The sequence below is a fragment of the Pan paniscus genome, chromosome 1, assembly GCF_029289425.2.
Source record: "Pan paniscus chromosome 1, NHGRI_mPanPan1-v2.0_pri, whole genome shotgun sequence".
Lineage (NCBI taxonomy): Eukaryota > Metazoa > Chordata > Mammalia > Primates > Hominidae > Pan > Pan paniscus.
Window position 1 is genome coordinate 197,681,348 of NC_073249.2, and position 14,422 is coordinate 197,695,769.

Sequence of the window (14,422 nt, forward strand, 5' to 3'; positions counted from 1 at the left end):
CCTGAGGTTTTGAGACCAGCTTGGCCAACATGGCAAAACCCTGTCTCTACTAAAAATACAAAAAGTAGCCAGGCATGGGGGCGTGCACCTGTAATCCCAGCTACTCGGGAGGCTGAGGCAGGAGAATCACTTGAACCCAGGAGGTGGAGGTTGCAGTGAGCTGAGATCGCACCACTGCGCTCCAGTCTGGGCGACAGCGAGACTCTGTCTCAAAAAATAAAATAAATAAATAAATAAGTAAACTGGAATCATTTTTTGTCAGCAGGCTGAGTGACCCTCTGACAAGTCTTGTAACTTGTTCGTAGTGTCAGTGTGTTTAAATGCAGAGGAACACTAGTCAGTGTGTGCCCGTGTACACACAGCCTTACTAGAGTTTAAAGAAATTGCTTGTAACTTTCCTTTCTGATTAGTTATGATCAATAAGATGGTTTTGGTTTTTAAATATAGGCAATGGTCACAAAGCTGGACTTTTCACAGCTGTGTCAGACCAAACTAAATATTTCTTGAAAACATAATTTACAGGGCATTTGTATAACCTTGCTTATAAGTATCTTACAAATTTTGCACTTTAGCTATATAAATTGTACTCTTTAATAGGCATTAGTAGGATGGTGGGGGTTCTTTTGGTTATATGTTAAGCCACCAAACCTCTTGGCTGGAAAAGATGTAGCAATACCATTTAAAGAAGTTTGCACGAGTTGTATACAGATTTCAGAGAATTCCATCCTATTCTAAAACTTCATGGAAATGAATTTGGAATCTCACAGGGAAGTAAACAGCTCCAGTCTTTTTTTCACTGATAATCACATGTGACAGATGTGTTTACGTAGAGGAACAGGAACCTTAAAAAAAAGTTTTTTTCTTTCACATGATTTAACAGTTATTACACAGTGCCTGAATGTAGGTCTAATTGTTCTCTAAGATACCACTTTTAAAACTAAAAAAGATGAGTTTTATGTGGTGTTTGAAAGAGCGTTATATGTCTTGTAGCATTATATATTTTGGATTCTTATACCAAGCATCCCTGTCTTTGCAGTTGCCACCAACTACTTGGGAAACATAAGAAGTGTCCTGTGTATGTAGCCAGCCTCCTCCTAGAAAGATAGGAGTCTGCTTTGAGAAGTCTCCCTACCTCTTTCAGTGCCTGTTGGCACAAAGCAAAGTGGTTTCACCTGAAGAGAAGACAAAGCTGATCCTTAGTTTGCAAAATCCACCTAACCTTTGCTAAGCATGAACCTCATTGCTTTCTCTTTAATGTTAGTGAAGCTGGATGTCAAAATGGTACCAACCAGTATTTTCTTTGCTCTCTTCTAGATATGGTTTTGTGGAGTTTGATGATCTGCGTGATGCAGATGATGCTGTTTATGAACTGAATGGCAAAGACCTTTGTGGTGAGCGAGTAATTGTTGAGCATGCCCGCGGCCCACGGCGAGATGGCAGTTACGGTTCTGGACGCAGTAAGCATTCAAAGGGCATACTTTTATCAGTAACGTGCTTTTGTTATCATGCTAATTTTTAAAGTAATTAATTGATATTACATTTAAACATATTGATGTTTAAGCTATTTTGTAAATTATGTATCTTTTTTAAAAATGTAGAATTACAAATAAGCCTTTGATAATGTTTAATTTTAATTAAATTAATGACAATTTCTTGTTTATAATACTTTGTAAATATGTTTAATGATGTGTGTTTGTGTTGTTTTTTTTTCTCTGTAATGCAATTGTTTAACATAGATTTAACAAAGACCTCAATGTTTTAATTAAAAGAATCCTTTGAGGCTAAGATGACTGCCTGTTCCATTTGCTGACCTTGGGTTACCTTTCCATGCGTGGCTCTTTGAACCATTGTGGCCCTTGGCTGACCAAAAACAGGAAGCCATGTGACGACCGCAACCTTTCCCCATTAGACCTGGGTGGTGAGGATCCCAAGGGTTAGACACAGATGAGATTAAACTGAAATAGGTGCCTGAAAATCTTTTTTTTTTTCCATATAAAATATTCACAAAATGTTTAATCACTGTGAGTAACACCAGTAACTGATTTAGTAATTTGGTTACTTATTTCTAAATTGTTAAATTGTTAATAGTTTTTAATTTATGCATGTTAATCTTAAATGCAAATATTAATGAATATGTATACTTACAACTTTTTAAATTAAATGTTTATATTTAGCTGATTGCTTCTTTAAAAATCTATTTTAGAATTAAGGGTGGGAATAGAGTTAAAACGTGCTATTGTTTGGGGTGGGGGTAAATAATATATTTAAGGGGGGTGTGTGCTGTGTCATTTTTTTTCCTTTTCTTCCACTGAAATAATCTTATTTATTTGAACCTTCCAAAGGTGGATATGGTTATAGAAGAAGTGGCCGAGATAAATATGGCCCTCCTACTCGCACAGAGTACAGACTTATTGTGGAGAATTTGTCAAGTCGGTGCAGCTGGCAAGACCTAAAGGTTTGGGCCCCATTAACTTTTTGGGGTAAGGTTGGGCAGGAGTTAAAGTTGGGAAACAGGTAGATTTGTGCAGGCCCAGGCATACACAAAATACAGTGTTATATGTTTGAAAGCCTGCACAGAGCTGGAAATAATTAAAGTGCCATATGAGTACAAAATATATCAGAATTATATTCCTACTATACATTGTGGGACCATCATTCTAAGGACACATTTGTGAGTTTGGTTTGGTTTGGTTTGGTTTGTTCTGTTTGTTTGTTTTGTTTGAGATGGAGTCTAGCTGTGTTGCCCAGGCTGGAGTGCAGTGGCACCATCTCTGCTCACTGCAACCTCCGCCTCCCAGGTTCAAGCAATTCTCCATCTCGGCTTCCTGAGTAGCTGGGATTACAGGCACCCGCCACCATGCCCGGCTAATTTTTTTGTATTTTTAGTAGAGACGAGGTTTCACCATCTTGAACTCCTGACCTTGTGATCCACCCGCGTCAGCCTCCCAAAGTGCTGAGATTACAGGCGTGAGCCACCGCGCCCGGCCTGATTTTGTTTTGTTACAGAGTCTCTGTTGCCTAGGCTGGAGTGCAGAGGCACAATCATGGCTCAGAGATTGGTTGTCACTATGTTACCCCGACTGGTCTCGAACTCCTGGCCTCAAGTGATCCTTCAGTCTCAGCCTCCTCAAGTGCTGACATGACAGAAACCTGGCCCAAATGTGTGATATGAAATTTCTCTCTGTAAAGAATGTTTGAAACCCCGTCTCTACTTAAAAAGATATAAAAATTAGCCAGGCGTGGTGGTGGGCACCTGTAGTCCCAGCTACTTGGGAGGCTGAGGCAGGAGGATTGCTTGAACCTGGAAGGTGGAGGTTGTAGTGAGCCAAAATCGCGCCACTGCACTCCAGCCTGGGCAGTAGAGCAGGACTCTGTCTCAAAAAAAAAAAAAGGGTTACAAGAAAATGGCAGTGTAGCTACTCACCAGTCAATAAAATGGTTGAAACCACCAGTGTTTCCTGCAGCATTTGCTATAACATGCAAATTCACATCAACTTCAGTGTGTATCCTTACTTGTGAAATTGACAATCTGACCCATGTTTTTTCATAAGGTTTTTGATGGAATATTTGTCCTGAAAGAGGTTTGGTGTCAAGAATTAAGATTCAGTGCTAATGTTGGCCATCCAGTGTACTGGTTCCAGCTTTTTTTTTTTTTTTTTTTTTTGAGATGGAGTCTCGCCCTTTCGCCTAGGCTGGAGTGCAGTGGCGCCATCTCAGCTCACTGCAACCTCCGCCTCTGGGGTTCAAGTAGTTCTGCCTCAGCCCTCTGAGTAACTGGGATTACAAGTGCATGCCACCATGCCCGGCCAATTTTTGTATTTTAGTAGAGGCGGGGTTTCACCATGTTGACCAGGCTGGTCTCGAGCTCCTCCTGACCACAAGTGATCCACCTGCCTTGGCCTCCTAAAGTGCTGGGATTACAGGCGTGAGCCACTGCACCCAGCCCCACTTATTGACAACAGTGTTTTTAATCTCAACAGGAAGAAAAACTTACTGAGCAGTATCATAATCTGAATGGTTTTAGGAGGATGCATGAAACAGGTTTTGTTTTCTGTCTCCCTTCTCGCTTTTTTTGGCCATATTTAAACAAGTCATCTCTAGCCAAATGAATGAAGTGTATTTAGGTTCAGGAAAGAATAGTTAGGAATCCTTTACATTTGTATAGTTTAATTTAAAGCACTTTTTTGTTTTTCTTTTTAAAATTTAATCCCAGCAACCTTCAAGTAACAGATGCAGAAGAGCTGGGACCAGGACTCCTGACTCCCAGTCTGCTGTTTTTTCAGGTGCATCATGCTTATCGTCAGCACCGTAGCAGACCTTTACTGAATGTCTGCCAGCAAGATTCTGCTTGCTGAAGGAATGACTCCAGTATTCTGAGAGTTAGGGATTGAACATCATGGGTAGAAACTGGAAAGCTACTCTCTTCATCAGTAGAATGCTAACTCGTCATGTGGTGCCACTAAATGTAATATTAAATTCTTAGAAAACCTCTTAATTTTTTTGTTAGAACAGAGCTTAGTTACTGTTGGGGGAAAGGCTTATGGGGTGCCTGTATAAACTGGCCATAAAAATATGGGACAATAAATTGTGCAAAGCCACAAGAGGCCTCTTGTGGGAGGAGGAAAGCCTTATCACCATTATGTTCCCATGCTCTCAGCAAGACTTGCTCTCTTATCCATAAACACTGTGTTCAAGGAGAAAGACACTCCTTTGAAGCATTGGAATGTGGCCAGACATGCAGGCTCCTAGTTAAGCTCACTCCCACCAGCTACTCTCCGATAAGTTAAAGATATGCTGCCTAAGCACAAAGGAGATTCATTTAAACCGCCACTGCTGTAGATTACGTGTATGACGCACTGCCTTCCTTTCAGCACTGCCTGCCTTTCACCGTTTCGTCCTGAATGTCTGCTTCTTAGATCTAAGTGATTGTACTCAGTAAATAGTGTGGAGACCAGAACTCTGAGCCTTTTGCAGCCTCCATTTTGCAATTGGCCCCCTGGCCCCCACTCTTTATGCACTCTTAACCTCTCTCTTCTCATTCCTTAGTCGCCACCAGACTTTGGGTACCCTACGGGTGGTGTTGAGGCTGGTCCCCAACAGTTACCACCCTTAGTTGGTTCTACATGTCTGTACCTTCAGGCAGTTCCACTCTCAGGAAACGAGAGTAATAGATAATTGAGCAGATTTCCTAGCTCTCAAGGTGGCCAACCTGGATAGAATCCTGGTTCTGCCACTAAGGTCACTTACATGACCCTTAGCAAGTTACTTACATCTTATGCCTCATATTCCTCAACTATAAAACGAGGTTAATATTAATTTCTACTCAAGGTTATTGAAAGAATTTAGTGAATTTTATATATAAAAAGCCTAGAACAGTTTCTGGCACAATGTATGTTAGCTATTTATCAAGGAAATGCAAAAATAAAACAAATTAGGGGATATTAGTAGTTTAAAAAATAAATTTTTTTTTTTTTTTTTTTTGAGACGAAGGTCTTGCTCTGTCGCCTGGGCTAGAGTGCAGTGGCACGATCTCGCTCACTGCAACTTCCACCTCCTGGGTTCAAGCGATTTTCATGCCTCAGCCTCCCAGGTAGCTGAGGTTACAAGCGCCTGCCACCACGTCTGGTTGATTTTTGTATTTTTAGTAGAGACAAGGTTTCACAAAGTCTGGTTGATTTTTGTATTTTTAGTAGAGACAAGGTTTCACAAAGTTGCCAGGCTGGTCACAAACTCCTGACCTCAGGTGATCTCCTGGCCTTGGCCTCCCAAGGTGTTGGGATTACAGGTGTGAGCCACTGCACCTGGCCAAAAATCAATTTCTTTTTGTTCTGTTTTGTTTTGTTTTTTGAGATGGAGTCTCACTTTGTCGGCAGGCTGGAGTGCAGTGACACTATCTCGGCTCACTGCAACCTCCTAATCATATCTCCTCTTGTTTATATAATGCTTTAGCATTTGTCTAGCACATTAGTTGTATTCTCTCATTGAACCATAGGAAGTCCTCAAAGAGAATGAGGAAAGAGACCTGTGGTATTGAAGGGACATGATGGTTATAAACAAATAATTTGTCACTATAAGATTTAGAAAATGGGCTGGGCACAGTGACCCATGCCTATAATCCTAGCACTTTGGGAGGCCGAGGCAGGTGGATTGCCTGAGCTCAGGAGTTTGAGACCAGCCTAGGCAATATGGCAAAACCCCATCTCTAATGAAAACACAAAAAGTCAGCTGGGTGTGGTGGCGCGGACCTGTAGTTCCAGCTATTTGGGAGGCTGAGGCACAGAATCACTTGAACCTGTGAGGCAGAGGTTGCAGTGAGCCGAGGTCACATCACTGCACTCCAGCTGCCTGAGCGACAAAGCAAGACTCTGTTTTTTGTTTGTTTTTAAATTTAGAAAATGATAGCTAACTGAAAACTTCTATATTCACACAAAACTTTATTTTTTTGTTTTGAGGTAGGGTCTTGCTGTGTACCCCAGGCTGGAGTGCAGTGGCATGATCACGGCTCACTGCAGCCTCAACCTCCTTGGGCTCAGATGATCCTCCCACCTCATCCTACTGGGTAGCTGGGACCACAGGCGTGTGCCACTACACCTGACTAATTTTTTCAATTTTTGTAGAGATAGGGTCTTCTGTGTTGTCAACGCTGGTCTTGAATTCCTGGGATCAAGCAATCCTCCCGCCTCGGCTTGTCAAAGTGCTGGGATTACAGGCATGAGCCACCACACTTGGCCCCAAAACTTTATTTAAAGGAACAATTTAATGTGTATTTATTGTCTCTCCCACCCACCTAATATGGCTGGTGCTTTAAAGAACCTCAGTACATGATTGATGGGTAGATGACAATATTTAAGAGTAAACTTTATTCTGCGGAATGCTGGCATTTCTTAAAGGAAAAATTCACTCAGATGATTGCATTAGATATTTTAGCAAAACATATCCTAATGTAGTCACACTTTTTTTTTTCTTCAGGATTATATGCGTCAGGCAGGAGAAGTGACTTATGCAGATGCTCACAAGGGACGCAAAAATGAAGGGGTGATTGAATTTGTATCTTATTCTGATATGAAAAGAGCTTTGGAAAAGTTGGATGGAACTGAAGTCAATGGGAGAAAAATCAGATTAGTTGAAGACAAGCCAGGTTCCAGACGACGCCGGTCCTACTCCAGAAGCCGGAGTCATTCAAGGTACTGTTGATGTCTTTTGTGTGTTGGAGCTCATCATAAATTCATTAGTGAGCACATAGATAATTTATTTACATTTTCCTGTTGAGTTCTTAATAACATGATTCCATCTGGTTCAATAACTTAGAATTTTGAACTGAACATTTATTTGTAAAACTCTTGAACTCTTAGGTCATGAGTACAAATAGAAGTCCCTTCTCTTAGAAATCAGAGGCCTTGCTCACGCCTGTAATCCCAGCACTTTGGGAGGCCAAGGTGGGTGCATCACAAGGTCAGGAGTTCAAGACCAGCCTGACCAATATGGTGAAACCCCATCTGTATTAAAAATACAAAAATGCTGGGCGCTGTGGCGCATGTCTGTAATCCCAGCACTTTAGGAGGCCGAGGTGGGTGGATCACCTGATGTCAGGAGTCAAGACCAGCTTGGCCAACATGGCGAAATCCTGTCTCTACTAAAAATAACAAAATTTAGTTGGGCATGGTGGGTGCCTGTAATCCCAGTGACTCAGGAGGCTGAGGCAGAAAAATTGCTTGAAAATTGCTTGAACCCAATAGGGGCAGAGGTTGCAGTGAGCCGAGATTGTGCCATTGCACTCCAGCCTGGACAACAAGAGCGAAACTCCATCTCAAAAAAAAAAATGGTGTGGTGGCGCATGTGCCTGTAGTCCCAGCTACCCAGGAGGCTGAGGCATGGGAATCGCTTGAACCCAGGAGGCAGAGGCTGCAGTGAGCCGAGATGGCACTATTGCACTCCAGCCTGGGTGACAGCGAGACTCTATCTCAAAAAAGGAAATCAGAGGCCGGGCGCAGTGGCTCACGCCTGTAATCCCAGCACTTTGGGAGGCCAAGGCGGGCGGATCACCTGAGGTCAGGAGTTCGAGACCAGCCTCAGTATGGAGAAACCCCGTCTCTACTGAAAAAATACAAAAAAATTAGCTAGGCATGGTGGTGCATGTCTGTAATCCCAGCTACTCGGGAGGCTGAGGCAGGAGAATTGCTTGAACCTGGGAGGCGGAGGTTGTGGTGAGCCAAGCGCACCATTGCACTTTAGCCTGGGCAACAAGAGCAAAACACCGTCTCAAAAAAAAAAAAAAATGGAAATCAGAGGCCACCTTTCACATTTCTTCTTGGGACCCCTAGATCCTACTACCTTGGTTGAGGGCACACATGGCAATTTTGTCTTACTTAGCACCTGAACAGGCCAGGCACTGGGCTAAGCATTGGAAAGGCTTTGTAAAGAAGACAAATAGCCAGACGCGGTGGCTTACACCTGTAATCCCAGCACTTTGGGGGGCTGAGGCGAGTGGATCACCTGAGGTCAGGAGTTCAAGACCAGCCTGGCCAACGTGATGAAACCCCATCTCTACTAAAAATACAAAAGTAAAAAAAATTAGCCAGGCATGATGGCACACGCCTGTGGTCCCAGCTACTAGGGAGGCTGAGACAGGAGAATCGCTTAAACCCGAACCCAGGAGGCAGGGGTTGCAGTGAGCAGAGATCACTCCACTACACTCCAGCCTGGGCGACAGAAAGAGACTCTGTCTCAAAAAAAAGAAAAATATGGTCCTTGCCCCCCTGAAACTCAGTCTAGCGGAGAAGATGAGTATTGAATAAACTGTGCTATTGTGACAAGAAAATGCACACAGCACAACTAGTCTAGAGAGCTGGCAACAGCTTCCCTAAGGACATGCTGTAGAACTGAGCCCTAATGAATAAGGCAGAGAGATGGTGAGCAGAAGAAAATGCCTTTCTTTCTTTTTTTTTTTTTTTTTTTTTTTTTTTGAGACGGAGTTTCTTTCACTCTGTCACCCAGGCTGGAGTGTAGTGGCACAATCTCGGCTTACTGCAACTTCCACCTCCCGGGTTCAAGCGATTCTCCTGCCTCAGCCTCCTGAGTAGCTGGGATCACAGGTGCACACCACCATGCCTGGCTAATTTTTGTAATTTTAGTAGAGACAGAGTTTCACCATGTTGGGCAGGCTGGTCTCGAACTCCTGACCTCAGGTGATCCGCCCACCTCGGCCTTCCAAAGTGCTTGGATTACAGGCTTGAGCCACCGTGCCCATCGAGAAAATGCCTATATCTAACAGAGAAAAGGGTGTTTCTGAAGGCCTGGGGGCAGGAGAAAGTTTTCCAGAGTAGAGAAGCTAATACAGAGAGGTAACGGGAGGAGAGTGGCTTGAGATAAGGCAGAGAAGGACCAGATATACTGACCATTAGGCCAGAGCAAGAATGGAAGAGTAGTGAGAAGTCATTGGAGACTTTTCAGGTTTTGTTATTTAGGTCTTTTGACTTTTTATTATGGAAAATTTGAAATTTATATATGAAGCATTGGAGAACTCTGAATTGCACCTCCCACTCCTCCAGCTTCTGTAGTTTTTATTTTGCCAGTCTTGTTTCACATCACCCCCTCCTGCTGCACTGTTTTAAGGCAAGTCTAGACATCTATCATTCCATCTGCAACTGCTTCAGTATGTATCTCTAGTATTTTAAAAGAAACCATGATAACATAGCTAGCAAAATTAGCAATAATTCCATACTATGATGTAATATCCAGGTTGTATTCCAATTTTTCAGTTGTTTGTTGTAGAAATGTAGTCTTGCTATGTTACCCAGGCTGGTCTTGAACTCCTGGGTTCAAGCAGTCCTCCCACCTCAGCCTCCCAAAGTGCTGAGATACAGACCTGAGCCACTGCACCCTGCCCTAGTTGTCTCAAATAGATATTTTTGCAATTGGTTTCTTCAAACAAAAGTTGAAAGAATAGTTAATGAACACCTGCATACCCTCCTCTGGCTTTAACAGATAGCATTTTGCCTTTTCTCTCTTTGTATGTATGTATTTATACAAGCACACTGTACATTTATTTTGTTGTAGCATTTGAAAGTAAGTTGTAGAAATTATGATACTTTGCCCCTAAATACTTCAGCATGTGTCTCCAAGAATGAGGATAACCACAGTTCTGTTTTTTCACCTAAGAACATTAATAGTAATTCCATCTAATTACTAAATGCCCAGGCCATATTCATGTTTCCCCAGTTACTCCATGGATGTCTTTATAGCTGGGTTTTTTCTTAACCGGGATCTAATCCAGTCATGTAGTACAAGGGTTTTTTAGGTAAAACCTAATGTAGTCAGGCTTTTAGTGTGGAGCAGTTGCTTCATGACATTTATTTTGCTTAGGTTTGGGTTTTTTTGTTTGTTTGAGACGGACTCTTGCTCTGTCGCCCAGGCTGGAGTGCAGTGGCACCATCTCAGCTCATTGCAGCCTCTGCGTCCCAGGTTCAAGCTATCCTACTGCCTCAGCCTCCCAAGTAGCTAGGATTACAGGCGTGAGCCACCACGCCTGGCTTATTTTTCTTAGTTTTTTAATACTCACATTCTGTATTTATCTGTTTCTTCTTAGTATCATTGAACTTGTATCTTATCCCCTGAACTTCCTATATACTGGAAGTTAGGTCTGGAGAGGTGTGATTGAGATGCAGGTTAAACATTTTTAGCAAGAATACTTCATAGGTGATGGTGCCTGGGCAGCTTTGAAAGTTTCCCTCTTTCTGTCATAATGAGATGGTCTAGGCCCATCTTTGTGTACTTCCTGCTTTACGCCTGGAGTCAGTCATTTTCCCAAGGAGTCCTGGTTGATAGAAAATAAGAATCTACAGTCTGGATGCATTAAAAAATTTTTGTAAAGCTTGGATTGTCGGTCTCTTTAAAACAGCTCTCGTCACAGTGAGTTGAATAGATCGTAAAGGGGAAAAGTATACACAGAAAGGCTGGTTGTTGAACAAGGGGAGAGATCATGGTGGCTTGCCCAGAGAGGCAGCAGCAGAGGTAGAAAGACCGAAGATCAGGAGGCATGATCGTGGGTGTGTAAGGGGATAGGGGAAAGACGGGGGAGTCAAGGATGGCTGTGATTTCTGTTACGAGGAACCGTATGAATAACAGTGGCATCAGTGCACATAAGGAGCCCAGCAAAAGGAGCAGGTATCGGGGACAGTTAGAATTTCAGGAGCTGCTAAGAGGTTCAGGTGAACCATCCAGATGGAAGGTTTGCAGGTGACTTCATCTGTGGACCCAGAACCCAAGAGAGAGTTTGTGCCTGGACACAGCCAGTGCTGTACATATTGAAAATCTTGGCCGGGCACGGTGGCTCATGCCTGTAATCCTGGCATTTTGGGAAGCCGAGGCGGGTGGATCACCTGAGGTCAGGAGTTCGAAACCAGCCTGACCAACATGGAGAAACCCCGTCTCTACTAAAAATACAAAATTAGCCAGGCGTGGTAGCACATGCCTGTAATCCCAGATACTCGGGAGGCTGAGGCAGGAGAATCGCTTGAACTCAGGAGGTGGAGGTTGTGGTGAGCCGAGATTGCGCCATTGCACTCCAGCCTGGGCAACAAGAGTGAAACTCCATCTAAAATATATATATATAATATATATATGTCTTGATTGATGCTCATCAGCAGCCTCTTGTCAGCAAGTATTAAAAAATATTTTCTCCCCCTAGGTCTCGCTCTCGAAGCAGACATTCCCGTAAGAGCAGAAGCCGAAGTGGCAGCAGCAAAAGCAGTCATTCTAAGAGTAGATCCCGGTCCAGGTATGTCTTCCATGTTATAAGTAGAGGTGGTCAGCAGGGAATGCCTGTACCCTGTCTCACTTTTTTTTCTTTCTTTTTTTTTTTTTTTTTTTTCAAAGAGACACTCTGTCACCCAAGCTGGAGTCCAGTGGTACAGTCATGGCTCACTGCAGCCTCACCTCACTGGGCTCAAGCAAGCTTCCACCTCAGCCTCCCAAGTAGTTGGGACTACAGGCACATACCACCACACCCAGCTAATTTTTTAATTTTTTTTAGAGACAGGGTCTCACTATGTTGCCCAGGCTAATCTTAAACTCATGACCTCAAATAGTCCTCCCAGACTACTGCGATTACAGACATGAGCCACTGTGCCCAGCCTCACTTGGATTTCAATCATGTGACCAGTCTTCCTGCTTTTCCAGCTTCTTCTTTTTTTTTTTTTTTTCCCCCTCAAGACAGAGTCTCGCTCTGTCGCCCAATCTGGAGTGCAGTGGCGCGATCTCGGCTCACTGCAACCTCTGCCTCACGGGTTCAAGCGATTCTCCTGCCTCAGCCTCCTGAGTAGCTCGGATTACAGGTGTGTGCCACCATGCCTGGCTAATTTTTGGTATTTTTAGTAGAGACAGGGCTTCACCATGTTGGCCAGGCTGGCTCTTGAACTCCTGACCTCGCGATCCGCCTGCCTTGGCCTCTCAAAGTGCTGGGATTATGGGCATGAGCCGCCGCACCTGGCCAGTTTTTCCAGCTTCTGATTGGCATTGTGAGGGTTCAGAAAACAATCCTCAGCCAGTGCCAGCCATGCTTTATATTGGGGGGTGTAACTCCACATGTATGCCCTTTGGTCTTTTTATCTCCTGATTAGCATGAAGTCACATGTGACACAAACAGTATCCCATGTCTCCTCAGGTCGGGCTCCCGCTCCCGGAGCAAGAGCCGGAGCCGGAGCCAGAGTCGGAGCCGGAGCAAGAAAGAGAAAAGCAGGAGCCCCAGCAAGGACAAGAGCCGCAGCCGCAGCCATAGCGCTGGCAAGAGCCGCAGCAAGAGCAAAGACCAAGCTGAAGAGAAGATCCAAAACAATGACAATGTCGGGAAACCCAAGAGCCGGAGTCCTAGCAGGCATAAAAGTAAGAGCAAAAGTCGGAGCAGGAGTCAGGAGAGGAGAGTGGAGGAGGAGAAGCGAGGGAGTGTGAGCAGGGGCAGGAGCCAGGAGAAGAGCCTCCGCCAGAGTCGGAGCCGGAGCAGGAGCAAAGGGGGCAGCAGGAGCCGGAGCAGGAGCCGCAGCAAGAGCAAGGACAAGAGGAAGGGCAGGAAGAGAAGCAGAGAGGAGAGCCGCAGTCGCAGTCGCAGCCGCAGCAAGAGTGAGAGGAGCAGAAAGCGAGGCAGCAAGCGAGACAGCAAGGCGGGCAGCAGCAAGAAGAAGAAGAAGGAAGACACTGACCGCTCCCAGTCCAGATCTCCATCCCGCTCCGTGTCAAAGGAGCGGGAACATGCCAAGTCTGAATCCAGCCAGAGGGAAGGTCGAGGAGAGAGTGAGAATGCTGGCACCAATCAGGAGACCCGGTCCAGGTCGAGATCCAATTCCAAATCGAAACCAAACCTTCCATCAGAATCACGCTCCAGATCAAAGTCAGCTTCAAAAACCCGATCTCGGTCCAAGTCTAGATCCAGGTCTGCTTCCAGATCGCCCTCCCGATCTAGATCTAGGTCCCACTCAAGGTCCTAACTGGCTATGGCCACAGCTGGAACTACCCGAGAAGTCTTTTGTACATGTTTGGTAGCCGTAGCACAAGTGATTGGAGTAGAACATGTCACTGCTGTACATTTTTAACTCCCCTAATGGTGTGTCTATAATTGTTAAATCTAAGTGCTTCCTCTCAGTAAAGCCTCCTGGCACCAGGCCTTCCTGCTCGACTGAAAAAAATTTTCTCTTTGAAAATCCCCTTTTACTCATGGCCCACAGTAGAATATCCAAAACGCCTTGGCTTTCAGGCCTGGCCTTTCCTACAGGGAGCTCAGTAACCTGGACGGCTCTAAGGCTGGAATGACCACATAGGTAGGTATGGTGAGTTCAACCATTTTTGCTCTTGAATTGATGCCCTTCGATGTATGCCATTTAGTGAAAGTGCTAAGTCTTAAGTTTCCTACCACTTTGGTTTCATATTTTTGGACTTAACAAAGTTGTGAATAGCACAGTCGAGGAAAATTGATACCTGCAGTAACCCATAGGAAATAAACTGTAGAGTTCCATATTCTGGTATTGTGATTATATTGTTTTATATTAAAAAAGAAAAGAAAAGAATTTTTTTTAATTTTATTTTTCCCCGTCTTGCAAAGTATAGTGACCCCTGTTTCCATTAAATTTGAATAAAGACTATTTTTGCTTGACAAAATTTCATGGTGTTTGAATTGAAGTTGTACTTTCTGATATATCTTGATAGGTCTTTTCTTAGCATAAAAAGTTCATGTGTAGGCTGGGCACGGTGGCTCACGCCTGTAATCCCAACAGTTTGGGAGGCTGAGGCAGACGGCTCACAATGTCAGGAGTTCGAGACCAGCCTGACCAACATGGTGAAACCCCGTCTCTACTGAAAATACAAAAATTAGCCAGGCATGGTGGTACACGCCAGTAATCCCAGCTAGTCAGGAGAATGAGGCAGGAGAATCGCT

General features: G+C 44.1%; 1 protein-coding gene across 2 annotated transcripts in view; it reads left to right on the plus strand.

Moving 5' to 3' along the window:
• The window catches only part of SRSF4 (serine and arginine rich splicing factor 4), a 34,190-nt gene extending 20,045 nt beyond the window's left edge, over positions 1–14,145 (plus strand). The window contains exons 2-6 of one of the 2 annotated variants that reach the window (XM_003828106.5): positions 1,315–1,457; positions 2,343–2,455; positions 6,970–7,184; positions 11,687–11,776; positions 12,662–14,145. In XM_003828106.5, the coding sequence (XP_003828154.1) occupies positions 1,315–1,457; positions 2,343–2,455; positions 6,970–7,184; positions 11,687–11,776; positions 12,662–13,478 (1,378 nt within the window). In that variant the 3' untranslated portion in view covers positions 13,479–14,145. The remainder of the gene's footprint in view (positions 1–1,314; positions 1,458–2,342; positions 2,456–6,969; positions 7,185–11,686; positions 11,777–12,661) is intronic. The other variant, XM_034959655.3, reaches the window with a different exon arrangement.
• The last annotated feature ends 277 nt before the right edge of the window (positions 14,146–14,422 follow it).